Here is a 15,947-nt window from a genome sequence, read left to right as displayed (position 1 = left end):
ATTTTTCATTGCAGTTTGCTGAAAAGAGAACAACAGTCACCATTATGGCCAAAATTCCCCCCCCCTCCTCCTCCAATCATGGTGGAAGGAGAACAACACTTCAAAATAAAGGAATTCCTAGACTCTAGAAGATATCATGGGACAACTCAATACCTAGTAGCATGGAAACACCTCCCCTCCTCACAAAATGAGTGGGTCCATAAACGTCATGTAAAAGCCCTGAAGCTATTAAAGAAGTTTCATTCAGAGTATTCTAACAAGCCAGACTTTTACACCTGTTTTGTTTTCTTTACAGGTGGATCTCTCTTTTTTTTATTGAAAAGTTTTACAGTACATTTTATCTTTAACAAAACAAAACAAAACCCCTCCCAACCCCCTCCCCTCTTCCCAACCCTCCCCAACACCTCCCTCCCCCCCTCCCCGACTTCCCAGAGCTAAATACAAGGTATAAAAGTAGAAACAATCATAATCTACCATATGCAAACAACAATAAGCTATTAAATATATCGCACTTTAACTCTTATAAAATGACTACAAGCAATATAAATACCACATCAATACTTATTCAAATGCTAAATGAAACTTTTTAGTCTCATATTTATTCTGGATGTAGTCAATCCATTTTTCCACTCCACAATATATCTCTGTTGCGAATGGTCTTTCAAATACGCTGAGATCTTTGCCATTTCCGCCAGGTTGGAAACTTTTAAAGTCCATTCTTCTATAGTCGGCAGTTCTTCCTTCTTCCAGTATTGCCCTACTAAAAGTCTTGCTGCCGTAATTAAGTTCAACATCAACTTAGTGTCCACAACAGTAGTGTCAGTAGTAATGCCCAGTAAAAACAATTGCGGACAAAACTTTATCCTTTTCTTAAATATCTTCTGCATATTCCACCAAATTTTAATCCAAAATGCTTTAACCTTTTTACAGGTCCACCATATATGAAAGTACGTTGCATCTTCACCACCACACCTCCAACATTTAGGCTGGCAGTTCGGATACATACTTGCTAATTTTTTAGGATCTAAATGCCACCTATAAAACATTTTATAAAAGTTCTCTCTTAAATTTTGAGCTTGCGTAAATTTTACATTTCTCACCCAAATCTTTTCCCAAGTATCCATTGTAATGACTTCTTGAAAATTCTGAGCCCACTTTATCATACAATCTTTAACAAGTTCTGTCTCTGAATCAATTTCTATCAGTGCAAGATATATCCGTTTGATATGTGCTTGACCTTGATTTCTAATTTGCTTTACCAAATTTCCATCAGTCATTGAAAAACCAATTTTCTGATCTTCTTTCCACCTGGCCTGTAATTGCCCATACTGAAACCAAGTTTGAACAATCTTTTCTTCTCGTAAAAAATTATACGGCTTCAAATGCCATACATTCCTTTCCAAACTTAAAATTTTCTTATATGTAATCACATCATGTTTAAACCCAACATTTATATTTTCTATTGCGTGTTTCAGTATTGCCCATAAGGGTATCTTATAATTTAGCTTGTGTCTATACTTTTTCCAAACTCGCAACAGAGCATGTCTTAAAATATGCACCTTGAACACATTATCCACCTTCTTATCATACAATAAGTATGCATGCCAACCGAATAGCAAATCATGACCTTCAAGATTTAATAATCTCACTTGTGTTAAATTAATCCAATCACTTATCGCTGACAAAGCAGCAGCTTCATAGTATAGTTTAAAATTAGGCATTTTGAGACCACCTCTCTCACGCGTATCCTGCATAATCTTAAATTTAACTCGTGGCCTTTTCCCTGCCCAGACAAATTTATTAATACCCTTTTGCCATTCCTCCAAGTTTGAATCCTTTTTAAGAATAGGTATCATTTGAAATAAAAATAGAAATTTCGGCAAGACATTCATTTTCACTGCTGCAATTCTTCCCAATAAAGACAATTGTAGTTTTTTCCAGCTCTCCAATTCTTTTTGAACTTTTCCCCATAGCTTTTCATAATTATTTTTATATAGCTTTGCATTTGAGGGTGACAAATATACCCCCAAATATTTAACCCTTTTGACAATTTCAAATCCAGTTAACCCTTCTAAAACAGCCTTTTGTGATACTGTCATATTCTTAGACAACATTTTAGTTTTTTGTATGTTAACCTTGAATCCAGAAACTTTCCCATATTGCATTATTATCTCCATCAATTCTACAACAGAGTTTTCTGGCTGGATCACCGTAACAACCAGATCGTCTGCAAACGCCCTCAGTCTATAATCCTGATCTCTTATTTGAATTCCCTTAATTTTTTCCGAGTCCCGTATTTTAATCAATAATATCTCCAATGTTAAAACAAATAATAGAGGTGACAACGGACACCCCTGCCTTGTGCCCTTTTCAATATTACATACTTTGGTCAGACTATTATTTACTATTATACGGGCTGTTTGCTTTTGATATAATGCCCTAATTGGTTGTAAAAATTTATCCCCAAAATTCATTTTATCTAGTACTTTCAACAAAAATTGCCAATCCAATTGATCAAAGGCTTTTTCAGCATCCAAAAAAATCAGCGCTGCGGGGATCTGATTGTTTCTTTCCAGAAATTCCAACAAATCAACTATATGCCTCACGTTATTTTTCATTTGTCTACCACTTATAAACCCAGTTTGGTCACCATGAATTACCTGTTGCAGTACCCTCATTAATCTGTTAGCTAAAACCTTAGCAAATATCTTGTAGTCCGTATTCAAAAGTGATATTGGTCTATAATTCTTTGCTTGAGTGACATCCTGATCTTCCTTCGGAATCAAAGAAATAAAAGCAGTTTTCCAAGACGGAGGCACCCCTCCTCCCATTTGAATTGTCTGAAACAATTCCCTTAATGGCTTTACCATCTCTAACTGGATCTCTCTTATTTTTAAGGGGGGCAGGATGTCGGAATCCAGTTATATTTAATTTCTATCTATATTCTCTGATTTAAAACCAATTCTTTCTATCTCCTAGATTCTGTCATATTACTAAGGGGGAGGGGAGTATGCATGGGGTTTTTACTACTTTCACTTCCTCTATTCACTACAAAATAACCTTTTGTTGATTCACTTCGGGTCTGCTAACCATAACAGTGTGGCCATCTGCCTTTCATCCTTTGCCCCTCTGAAACTCTCCTCTTTACCAGCAGCGAGGGGGGGAAAGGGGGGGAGATGCAACACCTGGGATCTGGGTAAAGAGAGGATTGAATGATCGTGCCGACGGAGCCGGACTGATGTTATTTTTCCTGGAGTTAACACCTAGAAATCTGTCGGTTTGAATCACCTGGAAGAACTGTGGTGTGGGGGCTGCTTGGGAACACTTTAAAACATTGAATGGTGGGGGGATCCCTCAGATCCTGTCTAGCATGCCTGCTATCAATTTCTCTTAATAAAAATTCCTGTTGGGAGAGACCGTTTCTAAGAGTTCTGTTTTCTTAAGATGTAGATTGAAGTGGGTCCCTACAGATTTCATTCTGATGTGCAGCAATCTTACTTATCAAAAGGCATATATGTATGTAATATATGGTGTCTGAGTTCAGCATATAGCAAATATCCACTTTTATAGATTGGCATTATGAGACCTAAATGTGACAGCTAAAAACACAAACATAAGGAGCAAAAATCCAAAAATCAAACCAGTTTATGGATTGGTTTTATTTATCAGTCTTATTTGTTTACAACACTGTATGTTGTTAACATATACAACTGTACAGTTATGTGCATACATATAATAAGATATTAGAATATTATGTCTGCATGTACACACTGCTCACACCCACTGCACACACAGAATAGAAAACATTTATTTGAGGACGCTGTATTTTTCAGAAGCTTCATTTTTAATTTGCATAAGAGCTGAGATCTAGGTTAGGGATATATAAAATAATGGCCTCCCAGCAACTTCTAAACTGTTCTGTGATATTAGGCTTTTCATTTATTTGGGAATTGGTGCACATCAGCAATATGATGCACTATATATTATTGAAATACACTGATACAGCCTTTAAGCCCCTTGATGGTTACTGGAAATACAAAGAAATGAAGTATAGTGAAGCATACTGTTGCATTTCTTAATTGCTGCAGCTAGAAGTTACACATAGCATTTTTTAATTCTTGCCTCATTAGGGAGTCAGTATCAACAAGGTAAGTGAAAACTGACCATTCAGTTTTCTTGAACAACAGAAGATGATTGCCAGTTACTGAAAGGCTGTAGAGGGGTTTACATACCCAGTTCACAAAGTTTTTGTAGAACGAACAGAATGCAAACTGGCTAATGTAATTTTATATTATTCTATGTCTTTGATATGGTGTCTTCTTGTATGGTTTTAGTGTAATTTTTTTAAAAATAAAATCTCTTTATTTTCTTCTAAAGGGTCGTGATTACTGTTCAGAAGAAGAGGATATCACATAATGCCATTTCTGCCAATCGAAACAGGAATACTCCTGTGTAAATAGATTACGGTTCAATCCAGATCTTTTGGGGGAGTCTTCTCAAGTGAACAGCACTACATAAACAAACAATTATTTCCACATTGTATGCTCCATTCAGTTACAGTGTTTTCTTAATGACCATACAGTGAGCATGGTTCAAAGAAAGAAGAACAGCTTCTATGGAACTGCCTTTGCTGCCGCTAATTGCAAGTTTTCATTTCGTCATGCCCAGGAACACCACAGACGTTTGACTTAAACATCTAAAAGACATTGTAGCTTTCACTTGGGCTGTTGCCCTGTTTTCTATTGGCTGAGGTGGCGTTGTACAAAATCTTCTATAACCAAGCAGCTGAATCTTCCAGTTCACCCTACTCATCAGCCCATACTCATGTGGGGCATGGAGTTCTTGTTATACTGACAGTTTAGAGCTTTGTAAAATGGGACGCTTTGCCATGATGGACTTTGTTTTCTGCTAGGAAGAAGTTAACAATTAAAAAGCATGTTGTCATACAGATACTGAATGTGGTGATGCAGGAACAGAAATCTGTATTTTTTTTTAAAAAAGCCACCAGTTTCTTTTATTAACTATTTTAATCAAGGAATATACTTGCAATATTGGTTTTGCTGACCGCAGATGGAAATTATGATCACAAACAGTTTGAATCCTTACCTCTCTCTCTCCTCACTCTTTTTTAAAAGAAATAAACATTTTACTGTTTTTAGGTATTCTTGTCTTATACCCATTCATACACACCAGTGTGCTAAGAATAATTGGGAAAAGGGAGTTGGTAAAGGAGACCTTTAGAAAGATGATTTGAAAGGATATTATTTTCAAATGGTATGTGCCAATTTGAGATGTCTGTAGAGTTTATTTTTCCATAATATAAAAGTTGATACTCTCTCTTCTCAAAGGCAGATGTAATATTTTTAACAAATATTGTCATGAGTAAAAATGATCCTAAGGTTAAAAAAAGAACTTTTGCATTTATTTTTTTAAATACATTGTAACAACTATTTTATGAGCTAGGTAATAGATTCTGTCCTGTGACTGTGGAATATAATCATAAAGGAAAATGCAGCTGGCAGCAATGGAAGCTGATTTTTTAAAAAAAAAATCTCTCATTTGCCTAATTAAGACCTCATGATGGCAATCCATCAATAAAGAAAGCACATGGCAGAATTGTCAATGGGATTTTATCCCATGGGAATGCCTGTAGGATCATATGTCCAACTAATTGAAGGGAGCTTACTAAAGGGGCTTTCATCATATTTTGTCTTAAAATATTAGTGGTCCTCTATCTGCCATTAACTCAAGCAAGTGAAGGATGTCAAGATCTTATTCTTTGACGTAACAGCTGATTATTCAAAGGTATGTAGATTTTGAATCATCCAACTTCCAAGTAACCACAACAATCAAACATTGCCTCCCAAAGATTTTGAAGTATAATAACTTCTCAGGTATTAAACTATTGAATGATTCCTCAAGTATTTGGTGAGAGAAGGCAACAACACTGTTTCAAATCATTTATCTCTGCTGAAAAAAGATACTTATGGTGGAATTGATTCATTCCTTCTCTTTGTCCATTATCACTAGCATTTTTAAAAATCTCTTCCATATTTACTCTTAATTTCTGCAAAGAATTCTTTTTCTAAGTGTCTTGCTTCCCCATTTCCCTTTATAATTTTCAGTTCTCTTGGTTTAATTGGCTTTTCTTTGTAATGTGTATGAATACACTGGAAAGGATAGTTTGGATTTTCATAGTCCACCCCTGTGGAACTTTCCTTATCTGATTGTACTTTTAGAAGCCTTTCCCATACCCACTTACATAGTTTCGATTCAATCAGTTTCTCAGTTACTCTTCTAACTAATGTACAACATGTATAGAATGTTTTTTCATAACCTTTTCTCCACTTGATGGGCTTCTCTTAAGGATTTTGTTACAAGTCCTGATCAATTTCAGAGCCCATAGTTACTGAATTATAGAATTTTTTCTTAAATTGATCCAGTGGTGGGATCAAAAATCCCTCCCACAAGACATCCCAAACGTGTATTTTGCTTATGCAAAGGGCATTGGGCTCAGGAGCCAGTTGTCAAAACTTTGTGTGGTAGTTTCATTGAAATTAATTGTGCTTGGCTTGAAAAGACCTTCATTCCATCTGATATCAATGTAGACCTCATTGCGCTTCACAAACACTTGATGCCCAGACTTCACAGATTGAGGTAGGTGCAGTATCAGTTACACCATGGGTGTCAAACTCGATCGTGGCGTATGATGTATCATGACGTATTATGACAATTTTGCCTTTACGGAGCCGGAATGGGTGTGGCCTGCATGTGACGCATCTGGCACGTGGGCCATCAGTTTGACACCCCTGAGTTACACCTTATCTACAAAGCCATTGACATCTGTTAGGCATTTTTACTCCAGCACCAGTGTCTAAAGAACACAAATCAGAAGTGTTCCCAAAACAAGACAGTTTGGAACATTGTCACCTTACAGTGGAGATAGGCAGCATAAAAACGTAATAAATAATTATGGGGAGAAGCTATATAAACATTCAGTTTCATAATCAATGGCTCCATAGAGGCTGACCAGATGGTATGTATGACCAAGGTTGACAGAACTAGACAGGTGGTTCCATGTCTAGCTCGTAACTCATTGCAATTTATTGTAATTTTTTATTTGCATTTCTCTCAATGCAATGTTATGCAATGGTCTTAACTTCACATGATTCTAGCCTTCCAATCACTGATTAGTAGTGCATAGAGGAATGGATCTCTCCTCAATACTTTCATTCTTGCTCCCTGCCAAATTGAAGATGATACAGGTATAATTGGCTACTATAAACTCAATATCATTATGAGTCCAATCCAGGCTACACATATTTTAATTATGTACTTAAAAAATAAAGTACTTGGAGAAATTATTCTGTAACTTATGTTAGCATAGTATTCATGCTATTTATTAAAACAGCCAGGTTTCCAGAAATAGACACAGCTGTTTAATAAATTGATTCAGTAAAACTAGATTGTTAAAGCAATTCCAAAGCAGCTATAGCTTCACGTTGGTGAGGAATTACTGCTTTAATGAATAGCTAAGAAGGGCTGTGTTTGTGCAAGTTTTTGCAAAACACTTCTGAATCATTTTCAAACTGCAAAGACCTAATTTCTGTGGCAAATTTTGGCAATGGTTCATGTCCTATGATTTTTATAATATCTTCACCACATGGTTCCTACTCTTGGTTAAGCAACTCTGATTCATACCTGCCATACCTGCAAGCTGCAGCTACATAAAAATTCAGTTGTCAACTACCTCGGGGACTGTCACTTTAACTTCTGGTAAAGGTCCTGGATTTAAAGGACTGTTTCTGATTATGAAGTACATACATTTTCTATTTCATTAGATCTAACCATCAGATATTCTCCTTTGTTTCTGAGAATTAATGGCTTCATCCACAACAAGTAACCCATGTGACTAAGACTCCGGGTTTCACAATGAAGTAACATATAATGGCTCAGGACTCAGATTCTAAATCCTAATCTGATCCTAAAGAAGCTGCTGCAGTTGAGTTTGGAATGTCAGCCTCCAGAAGGACAAAGCCAGGAATCATAGGAGGCTGAACAGCTGGGAAAGTCAGGTGAAAGTGATATAAGGCCTTCCAGTCCCTACACCAGACAAGTAGAGAAGAGAGCAGAACAGTAAAAGTCTAATAAGCTCCTCACCGAGCCAAAAAGTAAACCTGATTATTGACAGCTGGCTGCAAGCCTTATTTAAGAAATATTTCTGAGTTGGCTCTTTGCTGGAAACAATATCTGACTTCAGCTCAAATGTGCCATTTTTGTGTGTAGATTCTACTCTTGAACATCTGAGTTTTGGACCTGCTGACAACCTTGCACTGTCTCTGAAATCTGGATGAACTTCTATGCACTTCTGTTTCAAAAGAAACAGAAGGCATAGTTTGGATTGCTCAAAGACAGGCTGTTCGAACTAATGCAGTCCAGCCCAGGACTGAAAAATCTTCAAATGATTAAAAGTGGTGATTGTATGAAGAGGCAGAAGAAATAATGGATCATATACTCAGCTTGTGCAAGAAAATCACACAAACTGATTGCAGAATAGAAGATGAGAAAAAAATGGAGATCACAAAGATCTGAAAACAAGTTAAAAGGGTATGGCATAAACCAGTTGTGATGGTCCTACAGTGGTTATCAGCAACTGAGTGCCATACCAAAAAATCTTGGATGCCACTTAGAAAATTTGTATATAGCCTTCTTTCAGTTACAAAAGGCGCAATGCTTTGATCTGCACATTTACTATGCCAATGCATTATGACATCCAAGATACTTGGGAAGAACTTGATTCATATGAAGGCCAACAACAACTAAAGAATTGGCAGTTGTGATTTCACATTGTTGAGTACATAATGACCATTAATCTCACAGACTGTGTGACCAGCCATAATAATAATACTTTTATTGTTATTAAACATCTGCCTATTTCAAGTTCAAGGAAAGATAGGTGGACAAAAGTGCCAATCCCATTCTAAATATCTGACTGACAGTGTGACCAATCATAATATATTAAATTTATATGCTGCTCAACTCTCAATGATGCTGGGCTGCTTGCAATAATCAAATAAAAAGCACAGATGACCACTGAAATTATCAGTTGCAAATAAGCATCAAGCTGTCACATCTTTGTATGTTGGCTCTAAAAACCCACAGCTTACATAAATATGAATGTCATCTGAGTTTTAGTAATTGATCAGGAAAGGGGAGACATAAAAAAAAACTTAATGAAGCAGCATGCATTTGTTTACTTTTTTTAAAAAATGGCAAAAATGTCAATATAGAAATGCCATCCTATACAGTAAATCTATGACAAAACTGCACTTAGAATGCTAGGCTGTTTCAAAAAGTATATTGCAGGTCTAAAAAAGGTATAGAAAGAGGGCAGTGAAAACCACTGCAGCTTCCCTACAGGGAACAACTGCAGTAGTGGGAAGATCAGTATATATAAACTCACACATGATAGATTTATATAAAATCAGGTATGATAAACAGAATAACGATAGAACAATTTTTCTCACATTAGAAATGTAGACCACCTAATGGAAGTACAGCCAATTTTGGTCACCATATCACAAAAAAGATGTTGAGTGGAAAAAAATCAGAGAAGAGCAACTAAGATGATCAAAGTCCTAGAGACTAAAACATACAAAGAACTGCAGGACTTGGGTCTGGCTAGTCTAAAGAAAAGAAGAAATAGGGGAGACATGATAGCAGTATTCCAGTACTTGAGGGGCTGCCACCAAGAAGAGCGGGTCAAATTATTCTCCAAAGCACCGGAGGGCAGGACAAGAAACAATGGTTGGAAACTGATCAAAGAAAGTAGCAATGTGGAATTAAGGAGAAAGTTCCTAACATGAGGATAATTAACCAATGGAACAGCTTGCCTCCAAAAATTGTGAGTGCTCCATCACTGGAGATTTTTAAGAAGATTCTAGACCACAGGTCTGCAACCCACGGCTCCGGAGCCGCATGCGGCTCTTTCAGCCATCTCCTGCGGCTCCCAGTCCTCTGCCATGTGCAGTCCAAAAAAAACAAAAGTGGGACTAAAAAATTTCGACCAATCAGTTCAAATATGCAGGGTAGGTGCATATCTCACCTTGGCTCCACTCTTCAGTCAAACCCTGTTCTGCGCATACGCCCATGTACGCGCATGCACACACATTTTTTTGCGGCTCCCAGTTTTTCCTTTTGTGAGGGAACCGGTTCCGAGTGGCTCTTTCACTGTTTCAGGTTGCTGATCCCTGGGCTAGACAGTCACTTGTCTGAGATGAAACTATAAGTTCTCCTGCTTGAGGCCGGGGGAGGGCTGGAATAGAAGACCTCCAAGGTCCCTTGCAGCTTCTATTCTATTCTATTCTATTCTATTCTATTCTATTCTATTCTATTCTATTCTATTCTATTCTATTCTATTCTATTCTATTCTATTCTATTCTATTCTATTCTATTCTATTCTATTCTATTCTATTAATACAGGAAAATAAGGGCCAATGAAGAATTTTTTAAAAACAAAATGTTTAGCTAAACTGCAGTTTGCTGCAATTGCTGTAATTATCATCAGATTAGAAAGTTTTCAAAGAAGAGTAGACAAATCAATGGAGGAATGAACAAATACCAGTTGGTAACATATTGTTTCCTAAATCACAGGTGGTTTCTACTTTAAATAAGGACAATTTGGTCCATGAGTTTCCTAAGTGCAAATGGTTTAGCCATCATGGGATATAAGGTGGTGGAATAAATAGGTCCTTGGCCTGATCTAGCAGGGCTCCCAATCTTCCAGTTTTTTAAGACGCCTTTGTAGTTGTTATTGTGCTATATTTTTACAAGAGTTTTGTTCACCTGATAGGCCATAGTATTTTAACCTTATAAATGTTAAAATTATTTTAATTTTCCTTCATTCTTAGTTTGGGCATCTTGGCTCCCATTCACAATTTATTTTTTGTTGTTATTGTTCCATAATTCCCTGCTTGTCCTGTCTATCTTGGATTGCAGGTTGCAGATTCCTCTTTCTCAGAGGATTATTTCAAATAATAATAATAACAATAATAATAACAATAATAATAATAACAATAATAATAATAATAATAATAATAATAATAATAATAATAATAATAATAATAATAATAATAATAATAATAATAATAATAATAATGATGCCACATTTACTCTCAAACAAGGAAAAATAGTGAAAACTGAAGGAATAAAGATGCCCCACGAAAATAACATTAAGAGTCTGGATGACGAAGATTACTACAAATACTTCGGTATCCTTCAAGCTGACAACATCAAGCACACTGAAGTCAAGAAAAAGATTAGAGGTGAATACATCAAGAGAGTGAAGAAGATCTTAAAGTCCAAACTCAATGGAGGAAATACCGTGAAAGCAATCAACACCTGGGCAATTCCAGTCATTAGATACACAGCTGGAATAGTGGACTGGACTCAAGCAGAACTAAAAGCAATGGATAGGAAGATCAGAAAAATAATGACAGTGAATCATGCCCTTCATCCACACAGTGACATTGACAGACTCTATCTACCAAGGCAAATAAGTGGACGTGGAATGCTGCAAGTACATCAGATGGTTGAAGAAGAACAAATGGCTTTGGAAGAATATCTGAAGGACAATGGAAGAATATCTGAAGGACAATGATGAAGATGCACTGAAATTAGTTTATCAGGAAGGCTTACTGACTACTGGAGAGACCAAACTGTCCTACAAGAAAGACCAAATAAAGAACAGAATAGAGGCATGGGAAGACAAAGCACTACATGGCCAGTACATTAAAAAAATAGCTGGGAAAGGAGATAATAACAAGACCTGGCAATGGCTAAGAGCAGGAAAGTTGAAGAAAAAGACCAAGGGACTAATTCTGGCTGCACAAGACCAAGCCTTTAGGACAAATGCATACAAAGTCAAAATTGAGAAGACAGCAACAGACAGTAAGTGCCACCTATGCAAAGAAGCTGAAGAAACAGTGGACCACCTGGTAAGCTGCTGCAAGAAGATTGCACAGACTGACTACAAGCAGCGACATGACAAAGTAGCAACAATGGTGCATTGGAAGATCTGCAAGAAATATCATTTGCCTGTAAGCAAGAACTGGTGGGATCATAAAATAGAGAAAGTCATAGAAAATGATAAAGTTAAACTGCTTTGGGACTTCAGAATTCAAACAGACAAGCACCTGCAACATAACACCCTGGACTTAACAATTGTCAATAAGAAAGACAAAAAAGTCTGGATAGTGGACGTGGCAGTGCCTGGAGACAGCAGAATAGATGAGAAAGAACTGGAGAAGATAACAAAATACAAAGACCTACAAATACAAATAGAAAGACTGTGGCAAAGGCAAGCAAGGGTAGTACCAATAGTAATAGGCGCCTTGGGTGCAATCCCCAAACAACCGGAGCACCACTTGAACACCATTGGCATTGACAAATTCGCCATTAGTCAATTGCAAAAGGCGGACTTACTAGGAGGAACTGCTTCCATCCTGCGACGATATCTATAATACCATCAAACATTGACATTTGCCTATCCCAGGTCCTTGGTAAGGACTTGATAGGTAGACAAAAATGCCAAATCCAGTCTGAACATCTGGCTGACTGTGCGATGATGATGATGATGATGATGATGATGATGATGATGATGAATAAGAAGTAGTAGTTAATGATAGACAAAGTACATGGCTCCAGCTTTCTTTCTGTGAAAAGGAAGTCAACTATCCTCTGAAGGATAGCCTCCACCTTCTGTAACAGTTCTTCTATAAGTCTTTTAAACTTTGGAGACTTTAATTTATAGTATGAAATAATAACACAAATAATAAATTGGTGTACTAGTGATGTATATACTCTGTGGGATTTATAAATTAGCAGTAAAGATCTGGAAATGATACTTGTGCTGCATAATTTGATATTCAGTTCAAGGTTTTTCCAGTTCTCATTCTTTCCTATCTCTCATTTGGGAGTTTTTAAAGAGAGTAAAGCAAGGTGCAGAAGTCTGGGCTGTATAGATGTTATCCCAAACTCTGAATGGAGGAATTCTGGGAGTAGCACTTCAGCAACATCTGGTGAGCTAGATATCTCTGTGGTCCACCTTTAATAATAATTAGTTATGAAATGAAATCAATATATCCAAAATATATCCAGACTGAGCAGTGTGGTAGCCTAGTGATGAAGACGCTCACCTCCCACTTGGAAGGTTGAGAGTTCAATCTCAGGCAGTGACAGTATCAGCACAAAGAGAAAATATCTGCTGTGAATTCCGTGTGGCATCAGGAAGGGCATCATTTGGCCAGTAAACGCTCCACTCAGTTGCCCCAACTCCATCCCGAAGCAAGGGATTACACAGGGTCATAAAAAGAAAAAAAAGATAATGTATCTGGAATGCTTTTCTGGATTCGTAACTTGTTTGTTCATTCAGTTTATCGTAGTTTTTCTAGGATTAAAACATAGGTTTATATTCTCTCTTATGTTGATTTTATTTCAAAGTGATGCCATTTTTTAAAAAAAAATAAAATAGCCCCTGTTAGAAATTATAAACTTAGTTTTAAAAAATGTGGACAGATTTAGCAACCTGGGGAACATCATGTCAGATGAGTAAATTCTCTGAACCCCAGAGGGCTGCAGGCACGATGCCAGAATTATTATTATTTTTTTGCATGAGCTTACATTCTCAGTAACCTACACCAAAAAAAACCAAAACCCCAAGGATTTGTCATAGATAAGGGCAGCTTGTTTACTCCCACAGAGGAATGTAGAACATAGAATTATAATCCAACCCTCTGCTCAAGGCAGGATACCTTGTACCATCCTAGTCTGATGATTGTCCATTCTGATTTTTGAAAGCCTGAAGCGATGGAGCACCCACAGCTCCAGAAGGCCAGCTACTCCGTTGATTAATTGCTCTCAGTGTGAAGAAAATTTCTCCTTAATCTATCAAAACCTGTCTATCAAAATCTATCACAATCCATTAGCAGCAGGGAGTAGAAATCCTGCAGTTTTTGAAGGCTTGAGGAAGGAGAAGATTTTCAGAAAACAGAGAGGCAAAAAGAACTTTCCCCTTATATTATTCTGAAATTTATCCCTTTCTATATTAAAAAATACTAGACATGGCCTTGGGACTGATGGTCAAACCTTAACCTAATTACTAACATGACCTTTTTAGAGAGGTGGGTGGCAATTTGTTTTTTTTTCTATCTTCTTATCTATTTTTTTATTATTGAAAAGTTTTATAAAAGTTACAATATTATCCCATCCCCACCCCACCCCTAAACCCCCCTCCCCCTCCCCCACTTCCCAAAGCTGATTACAGGGTTACAAATATATAATAATCATAATCTAACTAACATTAACCAACTATATAAATAACCAAATACATAATGCACTTTAACCCGCCTATAACATAATTACAAACAATCTAAAAGTATCCAACTTATACTAATACAATAATAATACCATATAATATATATATTATTATAACTAATAAGAAAAAAGAAAAAAGAAAAATTTAAATTATAACAATCTAAAATTTACTCATAAGCTAAATGGAAATTTTTAGTCCCATATTTTTTCTGAATATAATCTATCCATCTTCTCCAAACCGAAATGTATCTTTCTTGTGAATGATCCTTCAAATAAGCAGAAATCTTAGCCATTTCTGCTAAATTTGACACTTTAAGCGTCCATTCCTCTATAGTAGGCAGGCAGTCCTTCTTCCAATATTGCTATTGTGTAGTGGGTCCGACGCAAGGAAGAGACGCCAGCCGGAGTGTGAGTTCAGCTCTTTATTGGAGGGGATGGCGAACTGGGGAATGAGGGTTACCTGGCCTCCTTACATACCTAGCCAGGTAAGCGGACAGCCAATGGGGTTGGCCCTAGGTTTCCCGCCGAAACTGGGTTTCCTGCCAAAAACCGTTCAGGCCAACGCCCCCTGGTGGCTGTTGCTATGCAGGTGCCTGCATACATAACACCCCTCCCCCCTTAGAGAAGAACCACATAGCAATGAACAACTTCCAACTAACTATAACTGTATACACAGCGTGTCAATGATAAGAAAAAAACAATGCAACTGTGAAAGGGTCATTTGCACACATAGTCCGCCAGGTAGGCAGGTGTCCTGTGGGGCCGGGTGGACTGTCTGGGTGTGGCCTGGCCCTGGGCTTGGATGGCTGGTTCCTGAGGCCTCTGTGCTGGGTTGAACAGAACTGGGTTCAGGAGGCCCTCCTCCTCTGGCTCCTGCCCCGTGTTGTTTCCGGTTGGGCTGGCCTCTCCTGGGGTGTGGCTCTCCTGTTGGGCGTGTGTGGTGTGCTCAGGGACCCTTCCTCTGAGCTGGTCGATGTGTCGCCTTATGTGTCTGTCCCCCTCCACCCCCACGATGTAGGAGAGGGGTCCAGTTATTTAAACCACTGTTCCTGGGACCCATGGGTGCCCTGCCCCATAGTTCCTTGCCCAGACCAGGTCCCCCACATTGAGGACTCTGTGTGCTGGTGATGATGATGAAGATGATGATGATAGTGGTGGTGACCTAACCGTCTCGGCTGCTACCCGGTCTGGGTGTAAACAGTCCAGCTTGGTGATGAGGCGCCATCCCCATCGCAGTTCTGCTGGGCTCTTACCGGTAGCAACGCATAGTGTAGTGTGCTGGGCGAGTAGGAATTTGGCCAGTCTGTGGTGCCAGTTCCCGCTAATGATGCACCAGAGTGCATCTTTGGTCGTCCTTACCATCCGTTCGGCTTGCCCATTGGTCGATGGATGGAAAGGCGCGGAGGTGGCGTGCCTAATCCAGTTCGCCTTCAAGAACGCTTGGAAATCAGTAGCAGTAAACTGAGGCCCATTGTCAGACACAATTACGTCGGGGAAGCCGTGTGTGGCAAAGAGAGCTCTGAGCACCTGGATTGTCCTCCCTGAGGTCATGTTGGGCACTGGGACTACCTCCA

General features: G+C 38.1%; 1 protein-coding gene across 3 annotated transcripts in view; it reads left to right on the top strand.

Moving 5' to 3' along the window:
- LOC308664800 (uncharacterized protein C1orf21) overlaps nt 1-15,947 on the top strand; it is a 284,374-nt gene that overhangs the window by 229,031 nt on the left and 39,396 nt on the right. For 2 of the 3 annotated variants that reach the window (XM_081322314.1, XM_081322313.1), the window contains one exon: nt 4,378-5,393. The exons of the other annotated variant lie outside the window; for it this stretch is intronic. In XM_081322314.1, coding sequence (XP_081178440.1) covers nt 4,378-4,456 — 79 coding nt within the window. In that variant the 3' untranslated portion in view covers nt 4,457-5,393. Of the gene's footprint in view, nt 1-4,377; nt 5,394-15,947 lie in introns of those variants that run through there. 3 annotated transcript variants of the gene reach the window in all.

Source organism: Vipera berus, assembly GCF_964194415.1.
Source record: "Vipera berus genome assembly, chromosome: 3".
NCBI lineage: Eukaryota > Metazoa > Chordata > Lepidosauria > Squamata > Viperidae > Vipera > Vipera berus.
Note: the sequence above shows the minus strand (reverse complement) of the source record. Positions and strands in the feature narration are given on the sequence as shown.